This window comes from Coccinella septempunctata, chromosome X (genome assembly GCF_907165205.1).
Source record: "Coccinella septempunctata chromosome X, icCocSept1.1, whole genome shotgun sequence".
NCBI lineage: Eukaryota > Metazoa > Arthropoda > Insecta > Coleoptera > Coccinellidae > Coccinella > Coccinella septempunctata.
Genome location: NC_058198.1, coordinates 16,843,149 through 16,858,278, shown reverse-complemented (window position 1 = coordinate 16,858,278; position 15,130 = coordinate 16,843,149). Strand labels below are relative to the sequence as shown.

The window sequence follows — 15,130 nt, the reverse complement described above, 5'->3', positions numbered from 1 at the left end:
TTACCGTTGAACAAGCACTGCCAACCGACCGAACCAGTGAGGAAAACAGACCGCTAATAACATCCCCTGAGTCAAGGCGATTAACGAGGTAGTTTGCCGAATCAACCAGGAGAGTTTCATTTGCCTCATCTCCTACCGATACCGCTGGGATGAGAGAAGTAAGAAGCGAAGGACCGACGACCAAGGAAGCCGAACTGACGACCGAATACCCGCCGATGAAACCGCCGAAAACCACCGACCATTCCATCGTTCCTACCGTTCCTGTGTGGAAATGGAACCTGACGTTCGATGGGTCAACCAGTGTGACCTCATTCCTGGAGGAGGCTGAGTATCTTGCCGAGGCTAGAAAGGTGAGCCACGAACAGTTATTCGAGTCAATATACGAGCTGTTACGTAGGGATGCAAGAGACTGGTACATTCCCCGGAGAGGCACCTTCACCGACTGGACCGATTTCAAAGAACAACTCCGAGAGGCCTTTCTTCCTCCCGACTACGAGGACATCCTTTTGGAAGAAATCAAGAAACGCACTCAAGGAACCGATGAACGACTCTTGTTGTATGTAACTCGAATGCAAAACCTGTTTCAGAAGCTGACCGTAAAGCGACCGACCGAGGAAGAACAGGTGAATATCATCCGACGACGTTTACTGCCAGAACTGCAAACCGCCCTGGCCTTCCAACCGACTTCAACCATAGAAGAACTGCTCCGAAAAGGAAAAGTTTTTGAATTGGTCAAATGGCAAACCGCTAACTATGCTTCGCCACCGATCCAAAAGAGTCTCATCAACGAACCGCATCTTACCTTCCGAAATTCCCCACCGAACGTCAAACCGATCGGAATGCACCTGAACACTCCGAACCGCACCGAACCGTCTGAAAAACCGAAAGTAGCTCAGAGCTCCGCAATACCCCAGCGACAGGATGAACCGAAAAAGTCGAACCGACCGTCAACCGAACCCCAGTGCTGGAGATGTGGTGGCAAGGGTCATCTCCGAGCACAATGCACCTCGAAACCGCTGCTGTTCTGCTCTCGATGTGGTAAGAGGGGTGTCATGTCTAGGGATTGTAAGTGTCCGTTAAACTACTAAGGAACTGTCCGAAACCGGGGATACGTCAGTTCCAAGCAACCCCATCCTCGGTCCATGAGAGAGAAAAACCTACCGATTACCGTCCGATAATTAATGTTTTTGTAGGAGACAAGGAGTTCCCAGCACTGTTGGACACCGGAGCCACCAGGTCCTTTATCAGCAGTGAAGTGGCCGCCTACTGCAGGGTAGTGGGTATACAACCGGATTATGTTAGGGACGTTACCACCACCGTCGCTAACGGAAGTTCAATACCGATTAAAGAAATATATACCGCACCGGTCCGAATTGGGTCTGAAATTATGGAAGCTAAATTGTTGTTAGTTTCAGATTTACCGATCAATGTTGTACTGGGAATGGATATACTGAGGACACACAACTTCTCAATCAATCTCCAAACCGCCGAATGTTTCCTGAATGGAAGGTCCATCCAAGCCCGGCTCAGCGAGCCAGAGAACCGAGGACAACTACATGCGATAGGACCGCTTTTGTCGAATCTGAGTGGAGAAGAGAAAGTCAGGCTGGAGGAGTTTCTACAGACCGAATTGAAGGCGTTCGAAAATCTCCGAGGAACAACTCCACTGATAAAACACCGAATTAAACTCAAACCAGGCACCGAACCGATCAAGCAACGTTACCGTCCCCAAAATCCGAAGATGCAGGAGATAATAAACAATGAGGTCGACCGAATGCTGGCCGAAGGCATTATAGAACCGTCTTCATCCCCGTGGAGTTCACCGATAGTAATTGTCAAGAAAAAGGATGGTAAACCCCGATTTTGTATAGATTTCCGAATGGTCAACAATGTCTCCGTTAAAGATGCCTATCCGTTGCCTTATATTTCAGGAATTTTAGACAAGTTGAGAAAAGCCAAGTATATATCCACTATTGATTTGAAACAGGGTTATTGGCAGGTACCGTTAGCCCCCGAGAGTCGACCGATCACCGCATTTACCGTCCCTGGCCGTGGGCTGTTCCAGTTCAAAGTAATGGCTTTTGGTCTGCATTCCGCACCGGCATCCTTTCAACGTCTTTTAGACCGAGTTATTGGCCCTGAGATGGAACCGGATGCATTTGCGTACTTGGATGACATAGTAGTTCTTGGAGAGACATTGGACGAACATCTTGACAACCTAAGGAAAGTTTTCCACCGCCTCAGGGAGGCCAACCTGCAATTAAATCCGGAAAAATGTGAGTTTGTAAGAAAATCATTGAAATATCTGGGACATGTAGTAACCGAGGACGGCATTTGTACCGATCCTGATAAGATTTCAGCCATAAATGAGATGCCTGCACCGAAATCCGTACGAGAATTGAGAAGTTTCCTTGGTGTTGCTTCATGGTACCGAAGATTCATCGAAGACTTCTCCAAAGTTGTGACTCCGTTGACCGCATTACTCAAGAAGAAGCAAACCTGGAAATGGGAGACCGCCCAACAGACCGCTTTTGAGACCCTGAAACAGAAATTGACCCACTCACCGGTATTGGCCTGTCCGGACTTTTCAAAACCGTTCGTCCTTCAAACCGATGCATCCGATGCAGGACTGGGAGCTGCCCTGACACAGACCGTTGATGGACAGGAAAAAGTAATCGCTTATGCTAGCAGGACCTTGTCAGGTCCAGAGAAAAATTACTCTGTTACAGAAAAGGAATGTCTGGCAATAGTTTGGAGCATTGACAAGCTGCGTCCGTATCTAGAAGGCTACCGTTTTACCGTTATAACCGACCACATGAGCTTGCGATGGCTGCAATCTATCAAGTCTCCCACCGGAAGAATTGCGAGATGGAGCATATTTCTACAGCAATACGACTTCGAGATAAAGTACCGGAAAGGAGCCCTCAACCGTGTAGCAGACAGTCTATCCAGAAATCCGTTACCGACCACCGAGACTATATGTCTGACCGAGGAGACTGTAAGTTGTAAATGGTACCGAAAGAAATTGGCTGAGGTAAGAGCGAATCCCGCAGCGTTTCCCGATTACAGTATTGTGTCCGGAAAATTATACCGCCATTTTTGGGATGCTGATGATTTTACCGAGCCTGAATTCGGCAGTCCTTGGAAGCTATGCGTTCCAAAGGACGACCGAATAGATATTTTACAGGAAAACCACGACCGACCGACCGCTGGACACCTGGGGATAGCGAAAACCATAACCCGTATAGCCCGAAATTACTATTGGCCAGGAATGTTCAAGGAAATAGCCCGATATGTCCGTAAATGTGGTACGTGTCAGAGGTACAAAGTTCCGCAACAGAAGCCCCCTGGAAAAATGCATCCGTATGTGGTAAGAGAACCTTGGGATACCGTTAGCACCGATATTGTGGGACCGCTTCCTCGTTCGAGGAAGGGAAATTGTTATTTAGTTGTGATGCAGGACCGATTTTCGAAATGGGTGGAGGCCAGGCCCCTTAGAAGTGCAACCGCAAAGGGTGTGTACCAGGCTTTATATGAGGATGTAATCCTGAAGTTTGGGTGCCCGAAAACCGTGATCAGTGATAATGGTTCACAATATGATAGTCGATTGTTCAAGGGAAGTCTGCGAGACCTTGGGATCCGACACCGTTTAGCACCAGTTTATTCTCCCCAATGTAACCCCGTAGAAAGAGTCAACCGTACCCTCAAAACAATGATAGCCCAGTTCTGTGAAAAGGATCAGCGTACCTGGGATGAGCATCTGAAGGAATTGACATTCGCAATAAACTCTGCAAGGCAGGAGTCGACCGGATACACCCCAGCATTCCTGAATTTTGGCAGGGAGATGCGTTCACCGAACGCCAAGTATCTAACCGAGATGGCCAACCGGGATGAAAAGGAACACACCGAACCAGACACCGAATCAGATACCGAACCGCAAGTTGCTTTGCATGCAAACAAATTAAACCGTTTCACCGAAACTTATGAGTTTGTCAGATCTAGATTGGCACGAGCTTTCTCCCAGCAGAGCCACTACTACAATCTACGTCGGAGGGACTGGCGATGTCGAGTAGGAGACCAAGTATACCGAAGGGAACATCCCTTGTCTTCCGCAGTGGAGGGAATTGCAGCCAAATTGGCTCCGAAATACTCCGGACCGTATACCGTTATAAAGGTAGTATCTCCTGTGGTATATGACATCAAGGATGGCAGTGGTAAGATTCTCCGACACATTCACATCAAGGATCTGAAGTCCTCCCTTGGAGAGGTACCGTCTGAAATGTAAAAAACCGTTACTAACAAAAAAAAAAACCGATTGACCTAACAGGGTACCGATGAACCGTTATTTTCTGTTTGATTAACGTATGAAATTTTCAGGATGAAACGTTACTCGATGGGCCGACCGTTAACATTTAGGGAACCGACCCCACCGTCCGGACCGCCTTCTCCAGCAAGTAATGGGTCGACGCTCAGCCTGTCGGCAGACTGGGAGGTGCCGCCGGAAAGGAAAAGAGACGCCGGGACCAGCACAGAACCGCCAGCCACCAGGACCGTGGGTACCGATGGATATCACGTCTACCTGGGGTTGGGCCCCCGAAGCTGTTGGCGGTGTGGCAACGAAGGCCACCGACGAGAACACTGCAGAGGGGAGCGGGTGAAATTTTGTTCTAGGTGTGGCTGCGTGGGTGTCCTATCACGGGATTGCTGTGCCCGAACCACCGACCGTGACCGCAGACCTCCCTTAACCACCGTCAGCCAGCGAGGAACCCCAAGCCGGAGCGGATCCTCAGGAAGCAGGGCAGAGGCCGTACTCCCGGATCTCCGGTTGAGGCCCGCCACACCGACGCCTGCACCGACGCCGGCACCGACGCCTGTACCGACGCCTGTACCGACGCCTGTACCGACGCCTGAACCGACGCCTGCACCGACGCACATACCGGTACCGTCCAAACCGTCGCCGCCCACACCGTTGCCGACCCCACCGAAAAAGAAGGTGAAAGTAGATTAATACCGTTAAATTATTACCGAAAAAAAAAAAAAAACAAAAAGCACCGTTGCAACCGTTAATACCGTTGAATTGAATATTTCCGTTGAATAAATACCGTTCCGAAAAATATCTTTTATTTCACCAACCGAAATGGTGGATGCGCTAACCGTTTCCACCATCAAAGTACCGCTAACTAGGTCACAATACCAGAAAATAGTTCCGAGTTCAATAACCCCGCAACTTTGGTTTGTTCACAGGCTGCCACCGCAAATTACACCGAAAACCCAGGAGGGTTAGAAGAAAAATAAAACGGAGTTTTATTTTTCTTGCACACGCCAGAGGGGGGTGTGACGAACCAGATTTTGCTCCGCCACAAAAATAAATTTTTCAACCGATACTTGCATAATAATGCCTGATAACCGAAATATTTTTGAAGAAAACCGTAATACTGTCATAGGGGTTGTACCGATAACAATAGTTGTGTGTTAGATTGAAAGGAGCCTTACCGATAATTGTTAGTTCATAGTTTTCCACCGGTCAGTCCATGTTGGTAGGAAAGACCGTATCTCTTATGTTTTCAGAATTCATTTATTTTAATAATTCTTTCCGTTCTACCATTTTTTGTTTGCTCTGAAAAAGTTCTCATAACTTTTTCTACTTTCCTTCTCATCCGTTGCCTCTGTTTTTTTCTGGGCCAATTGAATAACCGTATCATTTTTGCTTTATCCAATGGATTGGTGAGTTTCCCATAGGGGGGAGAGTTTTTCCGAGTAGAGAGGGGATATTTCTTCGCGGCCCTGGAAGGTGAAGAGAAAAAAAAGAGAGAATCGTTGTTGAGAGGTGAACGAGTGGAGTGTGTGAAAAGTTAGTAAAACCGTACTTACGAACCAAAGGAAAATCTAAGGCAAGTGATTGTTGAAATTATTACCGCTTCATTGCACCTTTATGGAATAATATTCTCTCTAGACTTTTGCTTGGCTGAAAATCCGAATTAACCGTAGATTGACCATTTCCTGCCGTATATAGCTTTCCGTTACCGTAGGGTGACATTTGGGTCCCAGGAGGACGTTGGGCCCCCCTGATTTTTCCGATTCCTGAATATTTGACCGTTTCATCCCGATTTCCAACCGTTTGAATTATAGTTATAGGTTAGATTCGCCGAGCATAGAGTTGGGATTTCATAACCGTCAAATACCCTCACCGCCGGACTCTGTGGCCGCTGTTTGACAGCCAGCCAGCTTGAGGTCACCGAGAGAGAGAGAGAGACCGAAGGACACCGGATCATAGACAAACCACCGAGACAGAGATAGAGGGCGTACCCCGGTGAACTGGTGTTTTCAAATTTCGACCTGACTGAATTCCGTTGATTATTTTTAAAACCGTTCGTACTTTTCATTCAATTGTGTCTTGCCTTAGTTGAAATATTTTTCCGAAACCGTGCATGTTTCTTTGCACTCAGTTTAATTGAAACTTGACTTACTTCCGTATATTTTTCCGAAACCGTTCTTTGCACTTAGTTTAATTGAAACTTGACTTACTTCCGTATATTTTTCCGAAACTGTGCATGTTTCTTTGCACTCAGTTTAATTGAAACTTGACTTACTTCCGTATATTTTTCCGAAACCGTTCTTTGCACTCAGTTTAATGGAAACTTGACTCACTTCCGTATATTTTTCCGAAACCGTTCTCTGCACTTAGTTTAATTGAAACTTGACTTACTTCCGTATATTTTTCCGAAACCGTGCATGTTTCTTTGCACTCAGTTTAATTGAAACTTGACTTACTTCCGTATATTTTTCCGAAACCGTTCTTTGCACTTAGTTTAATTGAAACTTGACTTACTTCCGTATATTTTTCCGAAACCGTGCATGTTTCTTTGCACTTAGTTTAATTGAAACTTGACTTACTTCCGTATATTTTTTCCGAAACTGTGCATGTTTCTTTGCACTTAGTTTAGTTGAGACTTGACTTACTTCCGTATATTTCCGAAACCGTCCATTTTCCTGAAGTGAAATTTTGCCAGCCGTCCTGCGCCGACCAGACACAGCCGTTGACGTCCATGATTTAGTGTACCTGTCTATTTTCTTTTGTGTACAGTATATTTTAATAGAAATAAATAGTTGAACATTTATTTTTGTTGCCAATTATTTTGCCAGTGAGAGTCTATTTATCAAATCAGTTTCATCTAAGAGTTTAGTTAGAAGAGGCAAGTACTCTTTCTGACGCCTAAAGACCGTTGAAAAGCAGACACTTAGAAGACGCTACCGCCCTAGTCTTCATCGATACCCTTCTCCACTGATACTCAAGTCTACCTGGGCTCTCCAACTCTTTGGGGATTCTGTGAGAGACGTGGGGTTTGACTGATTGCCCCACTGGTGCCCGAGCAACCGTAAGGAGCTGCCAGAGTACGAAAAGTCTATCACAGGAGATATAAAAGCAATTATAGCCGGAAAAGAGACAATAATTCATTCGAAAAGTCGGAAGAATCTTTCTACCGGTCACTCACATCGTCGGATGGAGAGAATGGAAAGTTACCACCAAAGGAAGCCATTGAACAATTCTGGACCGAACAATTATCAACGAAACCTCACTTCAATGGAGATACCGGATGGATTGAAGATGAAAAATCTGAAGCTATAAAATATGAGCCGATGCAGCATGACATGATCACAATTGAAGAAGTAAAATCAGCTATCAGAGGACTGCACAACTGGAAAGCACCTGGGCCTGATGGATTACAGAACTTCTGGATCAAGAAACTTTGGATCATACATGACAAATTGACCTCCGCAATAAATGATGTCATTGAAAATCCTGAAAGAATGCCAGTATTCCTTACACATGGCACAACATTCTTGTTACCTAAAGACCAAAGGAATACAGAAGACCCATCCAAGTACCGACCAATCACATGTCTTCCAACGATGTACAAATTAATCACATCGTGCATTTCAAACCGAATTCACAACCATTGCGAAAGGAATAACATCATCGCCATGCAACAGAAAGGATGCACCAAAGACAGCCGAGGATGCAAAGAACAACTAATAATAGATTCAGTTATCTGCAATCAAGCGTTCTCCAAGCGAAGGAATCTTTACGCTGCGTACATAGACTACAAAAAAGCATTCGATTCTATACCTCACGAATGGCTCTTGACGATCTTGAAGATTTACAAGGTGGATCCCAATATTGTTAAATTCCTGAAAAAAGCCATGTCAACCTGGCGTACTAGTCTTCAAATAAAAGCAGCTGATTGCTCCATTACAACAGGACCTATTCCAATAAGACGCGGAATTTTCCAGAGGAGACTCGCTGAGCCCTCTGTGGTTCTGCATGGCCCTGAATCCCTTGTCTCATAGATTGAATTCTACGGACTACGGATTTTCCATCAAGAGCGGCAGTAGAACTATGATGAAACTGAATCATCTCCTTTACATGGACGACTTGAAACTCTTCGCATCTACCAAAAAACAAATGCAACTGATGCTGAAAATGGTGGAAGGATTCTCGGAAGACATCAAAATGAAGTTTGGACTAGAAAAATGTCGACTGCTAAACATAACGAAAGGGAAAATAGAAGATGGTACGTTCAAACTCAAGGAAGGTGCAGAAATTGAAGCATTAAAGGAAGGATACACATACAAGTATCTAGGCATAAAACAGGCAAGAAAAATCAATCAGACCCAGATGAAGAAAGAATTAGCGGAGGAGTTCACCCGAAGATTGAGGAGGATAATGAGAACTGGTCTTAACAGCAAGAATCTGATAAAAGCGATTAACACCTACGCTTGCTCAGCGCTGAGCTATTCATTTGGTATTATCTCTTGGACGACCACCGATTTAGCAGCTTTACAGAGAAGAATAAGGACGATGCTGACTAAACACAATAAACATCACCCCAAAACCTCAATAGAACGGACCGAGCTGCCACGACATCTTGGGGGTAGAGGAATTGTTGATTTGTCCAACCGTATGTCCCAGGAAATTGAAGGACTTCGAAAATATTTCTTGAGCAAGGCAGCTTCGTCAGAACTCCATCGAGTAGTTTGTGTTGCTGATAGTTCTACACCATTAAAGCTACAACAGGATCACTTTTAAACAGTCGAACACTCTGCAGAAAGTAAAATGCAGAAACTGATTGGCAAACCTTTGCATGGGAGGCACCAGAACGAGGTCAACAATGATTACTTCGACATATCTGCGTCGAACTACTGGTTGACTTCCGGAAGGTTGTTTCCTGAAACAGAGGGCTTCATGCTCGCCATCCAGGATCAGGTGATTCCAACAAGAAATTACATGAAGTACATCGCCAAGGATGCCTCAGTGGCGAACGATAGCTGTCGTTATGGCTGTGAGACACATGAAACTATCCAGCACATCACCGGGGGATGTCAGAAGTTCGCGGCACGGAGTACAAAAATAGACATGATGCTGTTGCCAAGATTCTTCACCAAGAATTGGCACTAAAACACCAACTTCTAACTTCGAAAAAGGTTCCTTATTACAATTACCATCCGGATGCTGTGCTGGAAAACGACCATCACAAGCTCTACTGGGATCGCACGGTTCTCACAGACCGAAAAATAACCCACAATAGACCAGACCTCATATTGCTCAATAAGGATGAGGACAGAGCACTATTCATCGACGTGGCAATTCCAAATAATAACAATCTTCTAGATAGGCACACTGAAAAAATTTCAAAATACAGAGATCTCGAGGAACAGACCAGAAGACAGTGGAAGCTGAAAGATATCAAGACCATCCCTATTGTCATTTCATCTACAGGCCTGATACCGAAGAAACTACTAGAGAACTTGAGGAAACTTCAGTTGGACGAAAATATCTATAGAGTCATGCAGAAGGCGGTACTGCTCGGAACGGCGAGAACTGTACGCAAGTACATGGGGAATGCAGAGGAACACCGTCTGCGCCGACAGGAAGTGCGGGTGGAGCAGGAATCCAGCCTACAGCAGGTAGGCGAGGAGCGACCCGGACCCGACCACCACCACGAGCCCGACAACCTGGAAAGGGCTCCAACAGAGCTTAATCCTTTTGATATCTGAGATATCTGGGATAAGTGAATTTTCCTCTGGAGAGGAGTGTGAAAGCCGCAAGGCTAAAGTCATAATAATAAAGGTCTTTATTCAATTTCATGAATTAGAAATAATCAATCAAATACAATATGAGGTAAAAAGAAATTGAAAAGGCGAGATCCAGTACGCTTCATCCAGCGCACTGTTCGATCTACTCCCTCGATTCATTGCTTCCAATTGAGGCAAAAAAGTGTAACAACATATAGCTCATAACAATTTGTAACGGTTTCAAATACCATCAATAAATACGGTACGAATTGAATTTGCAGGTTATGTCGATGTGGGGCGATCGGCCTACTGTTATTTTACCGCTACCGGTCAAGTGGGGGTTAGATCTTGACGTTTTAGTTTAGTTTTCCGTGCTCACAGAATTTTGAAGGTTAGACAGCGTCAGATGAGTTTTCTATGTGATTAGCCATTTTGTAAGTTTGGAGGTATCCATCAGGAATTTCTGGAGTTTTCGATAATTAAAATCGTCCATTTGTGGGATTAATCTTCGGATATCTGTGTGATCTCCTGCCGAACTGGTTTATTTGGATTCTATATTGGCGTATCTCCTTAAGGAGGATTGATCGAGAGTTTTCTTCGCTGTGGCACGTGAAGTTTTTCTTCATAAAGGTATGTTCGTCGTACGTTGTTCGGCAAATTCCTTATTGTGTGTTATTTTCCCTCCATTACCAGCTATTGCCGTGAAATTCGTTGATTGGAAGCATTAGTTGAGAGCATCCTACGTTGATTGTGATAGAACCGAGGTTCTGGTTGTCTAATTGCATATTCGAGCTTGGAAAGATTTGGTGGATTCACGTTAGATTTGAATAGTTCCCCCCGAAGAACTGGGTATGTATAAAACCATCTTTTGTGATACAATGTTTGTCACTCATTCTTCCTTGTATGGTGAGGATTAAGTTCTTACGTTCTTTCGTATCGACAGGGTCCTAGTGTAGGGAGACATCTCCTAGTGTAGGGAGGCATATCCTAGTGTAGGGAGACATATACTAGTGTAGGGAGACATATCGTAGTATAAAGAGGAAGTCCCTGAAATCATCGTGTAGGGAAGAAGTCCTATAAATCCTAGTATAGTTACAGTCCGAGTCGAGCCTTCTAGAACTACTCGTGAAATCCAGTCCAAGTGGAGCTGTTACAACAGAAACCTTGTAGAATTTCATAACGAAGAGACCATCTTCCCCATTCAGGAGCGGAGAGAGCACTCTCAGGACACGCAAGTGTATTATAGAAGTTGCATATCGTATTATATTGTTGCTTTCCTTAACGACAGCGGTTTATATTGTAAAACCTTAATGTATTGCTATTATTATCACATTCTATTGCTTGTGGAGTGAGATATAGATTAATTTAGTTAGAGCATGTCACTCTGGTGACGTTGATAATTCTGTGCAGTTAAATTGAACGTTAATTAGTGTTACTGGTACATTTGGGAGTTCTGAAGAACTTCGCGCTGCGCCTGAGCTCAAGCGACGCGATTTCGGTTGATTTTATAAAGGCCATCCCTTTTGAAGTATTACAATTATTATTAGACACCACACACCCTCCTTGGCGTTCAATACAACTATAGCCATACAAGTAGGCCCGTGTATTTTCTTTGCTGCCTGAATAAACCGTTCTTCAGTACAACTCTTTTGGTTGATTTGGGGTTGTTGCTGTTCCTAAGGGTATTTACTGGGGAAATAAATCTACCTGGCGCCCTACTTCTCTTTTGTCGGTTCCTTACATTGAACCCACCCCATCTTCACTGAGTGAGCCGTGGATACCCTCGCTTGGCAGCCCGGGTATTTCTTGCATTTCAGTGTGACGAAAGGTCTCAAATTGGCGCCCAACTTGGGGCCTACAATCAATAACTTCGTGACTTGTCGTGGTGATTATTTTAGTTTTGTTGCTTCTTCTTCTTTCAGATACAGTTCTTCCGCGTTGTGAGGTTAGGTATAGTAATTTTGTTGAGTATCGATTTAAGTATGGAGGGCCGCATGGATGTAGGTCGTCTTGATAAAGATGAGTTAGGGTATGAGTTGGCAATTAGAGGCGTAGATGATGTAACTACGGTTGTCGAGATGAGGAAAAGTCTTCGGGGCTATTTAAGGTTAGAACGATCGGGAATTGAAACCAAATACCCACCGTATCCATTTAAGTTCGCCGATGACTCGGGAGTAATCGGAGGTACGATATCGGTCCTTCAAAGAGAGGTATCAGAATTTTCGGGTGATGAGAGGAGTTCATCTTTCTCAAGCTGTCTTCTCGTTTGGTGCATTTATTTAAGCGGGCTGAACGTTCTCAAGCACTCTCTGAGACGGAACAAGTTCTCAGGTCAGGATATTTGGCGCAGATTATTGGGCTAGAGTCGGAGTTACGTGCGCGCGCGAGGAAATATCGAAGATTTTCGTTGCAGGCACAAACCCCTTTGGAGTTGAGCACTTTGATGGCCTCGGTTGATGCATCGGATTCAGCTTCGGAATCTGGGTCGGATGTTGATATAGATAGTGACATCGCTCACCAATCCGCGGCTCCGGTTGCCGTCCATAATTGTAGGGCCCCTTCTGTATCGGTGGCTAAGTGGAGTATCACTAAATTCAGTGGGAATAATGATAGGTGCTCTCTGAGCTCCTTCCTATAAAATGTGGAGGAATTGTGCATTTCACGGAACGTTACTGAAGAGCAGTTGTTTTCGTCTGCTAGCGATCTTTTTGAAGGTAAGGCTCTTATCTGGTTCAGATCGGTTCGGGCCACCGTATCAACCTGGTCTCAATTAGTGGAGGAATTACGGAAACAGTTTTTACCCCCCCAATTATAACGAGAAACTTTTCGATGAAATTAAGCGCCGAACTCAAGGTCCTGACGAGAACATAGGTTTGTACCTTGCCATGATGGATAACCTGTTCAAGCGCCTCACTGTCCCTGTTAATGACGATGTCCGACTGAAGATCCTTCTCCGTAATCTTTCCCCTTGCTATCAGAGTCAGATAGGTTTGACCAACATAACCTCAATCTCGCAACTTCTGGATATCGGAAGACAACTGGAGGCTCGCAAAGAGTCAATTGAATCATATGTCCCCCCTCCACGAAATAGAAGCTCTTTGGTAGAGCCAGATCTGGCTTACGTATATGCCGAAACCCCCTCCTCCTCTTCTCCTCAGGTGAATGCAGTTTTGACCTGTTGGAATTGCCGGCAGCCTGGTCATGCCGCTAGGGACTGCCGCTCGGCGAGGAAGAAGTATTGCTTCCGCTGCGGTCGTCCAGATTTCACTGTTCGGACTTGTCCGGGGTGTAAGCCGTCGGAAAACTGATGGGGAAGACCTCTCATGGCAGTACGTGTGCCTTCCCTCAATCGACTGCCAGTGTTCGTTTGCCTCGACGTCAGAAAGCCATCCTAGATTATGTGTTGGCGCATGCGCATAATGATGAACGTCCATATTTGTCTGTTTCGGTTCTTGATGTTGAATTCTTAGGTTTATTAGATTCGGGTGCTTCGAGCACGATTATAGGAGGTCCAGGATGGGATATATTGAAAAAGTTGAAGCTTAAGATCAATTCTGATAATGTTGCTTCTTGTAGGGTCGCTAATGGTCAAAGTTGTCCAAGTATCGGTTCGGTTGATCTGCCAATTAAGCTTGAGAATCGGGTTAGGATGATTTCAGCCTTGGTGGTTCCAGATTTGCCGCACACCTTGATTTTGGGCGTTGATTTCTGGAGGAAGTTTGGTATCGTACCGGATCTTCATGGAGGGAACTGGGTCTTCCGGCGTGATGCTGATGTGTCTGTGGGTGCAATTGCCTCGGAGGAACATCTGACGCCCGACCAGACCAGAATTTTGAATAAGGTTGTGCAGGAGGCTTTCAGGGACATGGGTGACGAGTTGGGGTGTACTAATTTGGTGGAGCATGAGATAAAAACTTCTTGTCGTCCCATCAAACAGAGGTATTATCCGGTTAGTCCGGTGATGCAGGGTCATATTGATGCTGAGTTGGATAAATTGCTCGAGCAAGGTATTGTCGAGCCCTCGACCAGCCCCTGGTCATCTCCCATTCTTCTCGTGAAAAAGAAGGATGGCTCGTACCGGTTCTGCGTCGATTACCGGAAACTAAACGCGGTTACGGAAAAAGATGCGTATCCCCTCCCCTATATAAATGCCACTTTGGATCGACTTCGCAATGCCAAGTTCCTATCGTCAATGGACATCAAGTCGGCATATTTTCAGGTGCCCCTGGAGGAATCTTCTCGCCCTCTGACTGCCTTTACAGTTCCCAATAGAGGTCTGTTCCACTTCCTTCGCTTGCCTATGGGATTATCTAATAGTCCAGCCACCTTCCAGCGTTTGGTTGACAGAGTCCTTGGTCCCGATCTGGAGCCTTATGTATTCGTCTATTTGGACGACATCATTATCATCACGGATACCTTTGAGAAGCATGTTGAGGTATTGAAGGAGGTCTTCAAGCGCCTGAAGGCTGCCAATTTAACGGTTTCTAAGAAAAAGTGTCATTTCTGCCGACCGGAACTTTTGTATTTGGGATATGTGGTGGATTCTACAGGGTTAAGAATGGATCCAGCTAAGGTCCAAGCCATCTTGAACATACCGGTGCCCACAAGTGTCTCGGAGGTTCGACGTTTGCTGGGACTAGCTTCATGGTACCGACGATTCGTACCAAATTTTGCGGATCTTATTGCTCCTCTGACGGAGTTATTAAAAAAGGGTAGACCTTTCAAGTGGAGTGTCCAATGTGATGAGGCTCTGAATAACTTGAAGGAGCGGTTGATTGGTGCCCCTGTGTTGTCTTGTCCTGATTTCTCGAAGCCATTCACTATACAGTGTGATGCTTCAGGTTATGGAATAGGTGCAGTCCTTACTCAACAACAAGAGGATGGAGAAAAGGTGATATGTTATCTTTCTAGGTCTTTAACTCGGTTAAAGCGCAACTATACCACCACGGAACGTGAATGTCTTGCCGTTCTATGGGCGATTGAAAAGCTGCGGCCGTATATTGAAGGCACCCATTTCACAGTGATCACCGATCATGCATTTTGCTCTGGCTGGACC

At 45.3% G+C, this 15,130-nt stretch overlaps 1 protein-coding gene across 1 annotated transcript; it reads left to right on the top strand.

Annotated features, from left to right (window-relative positions):
• Positions 1-288: 288 nt before the first annotated feature.
• LOC123321959 (branchpoint-bridging protein-like) lies at positions 289-5,012 on the top strand. The gene is made up of 2 exons (XM_044909776.1): positions 289-350; positions 4,378-5,012. Exon 2 carries the CDS (start codon positions 4,379-4,381, stop codon positions 5,006-5,008), a length of 630 nt encoding a protein of 209 aa, XP_044765711.1. The 5' UTR covers positions 289-350; position 4,378; the 3' UTR covers positions 5,009-5,012.
• The last annotated feature ends 10,118 nt before the right edge of the window (positions 5,013-15,130 follow it).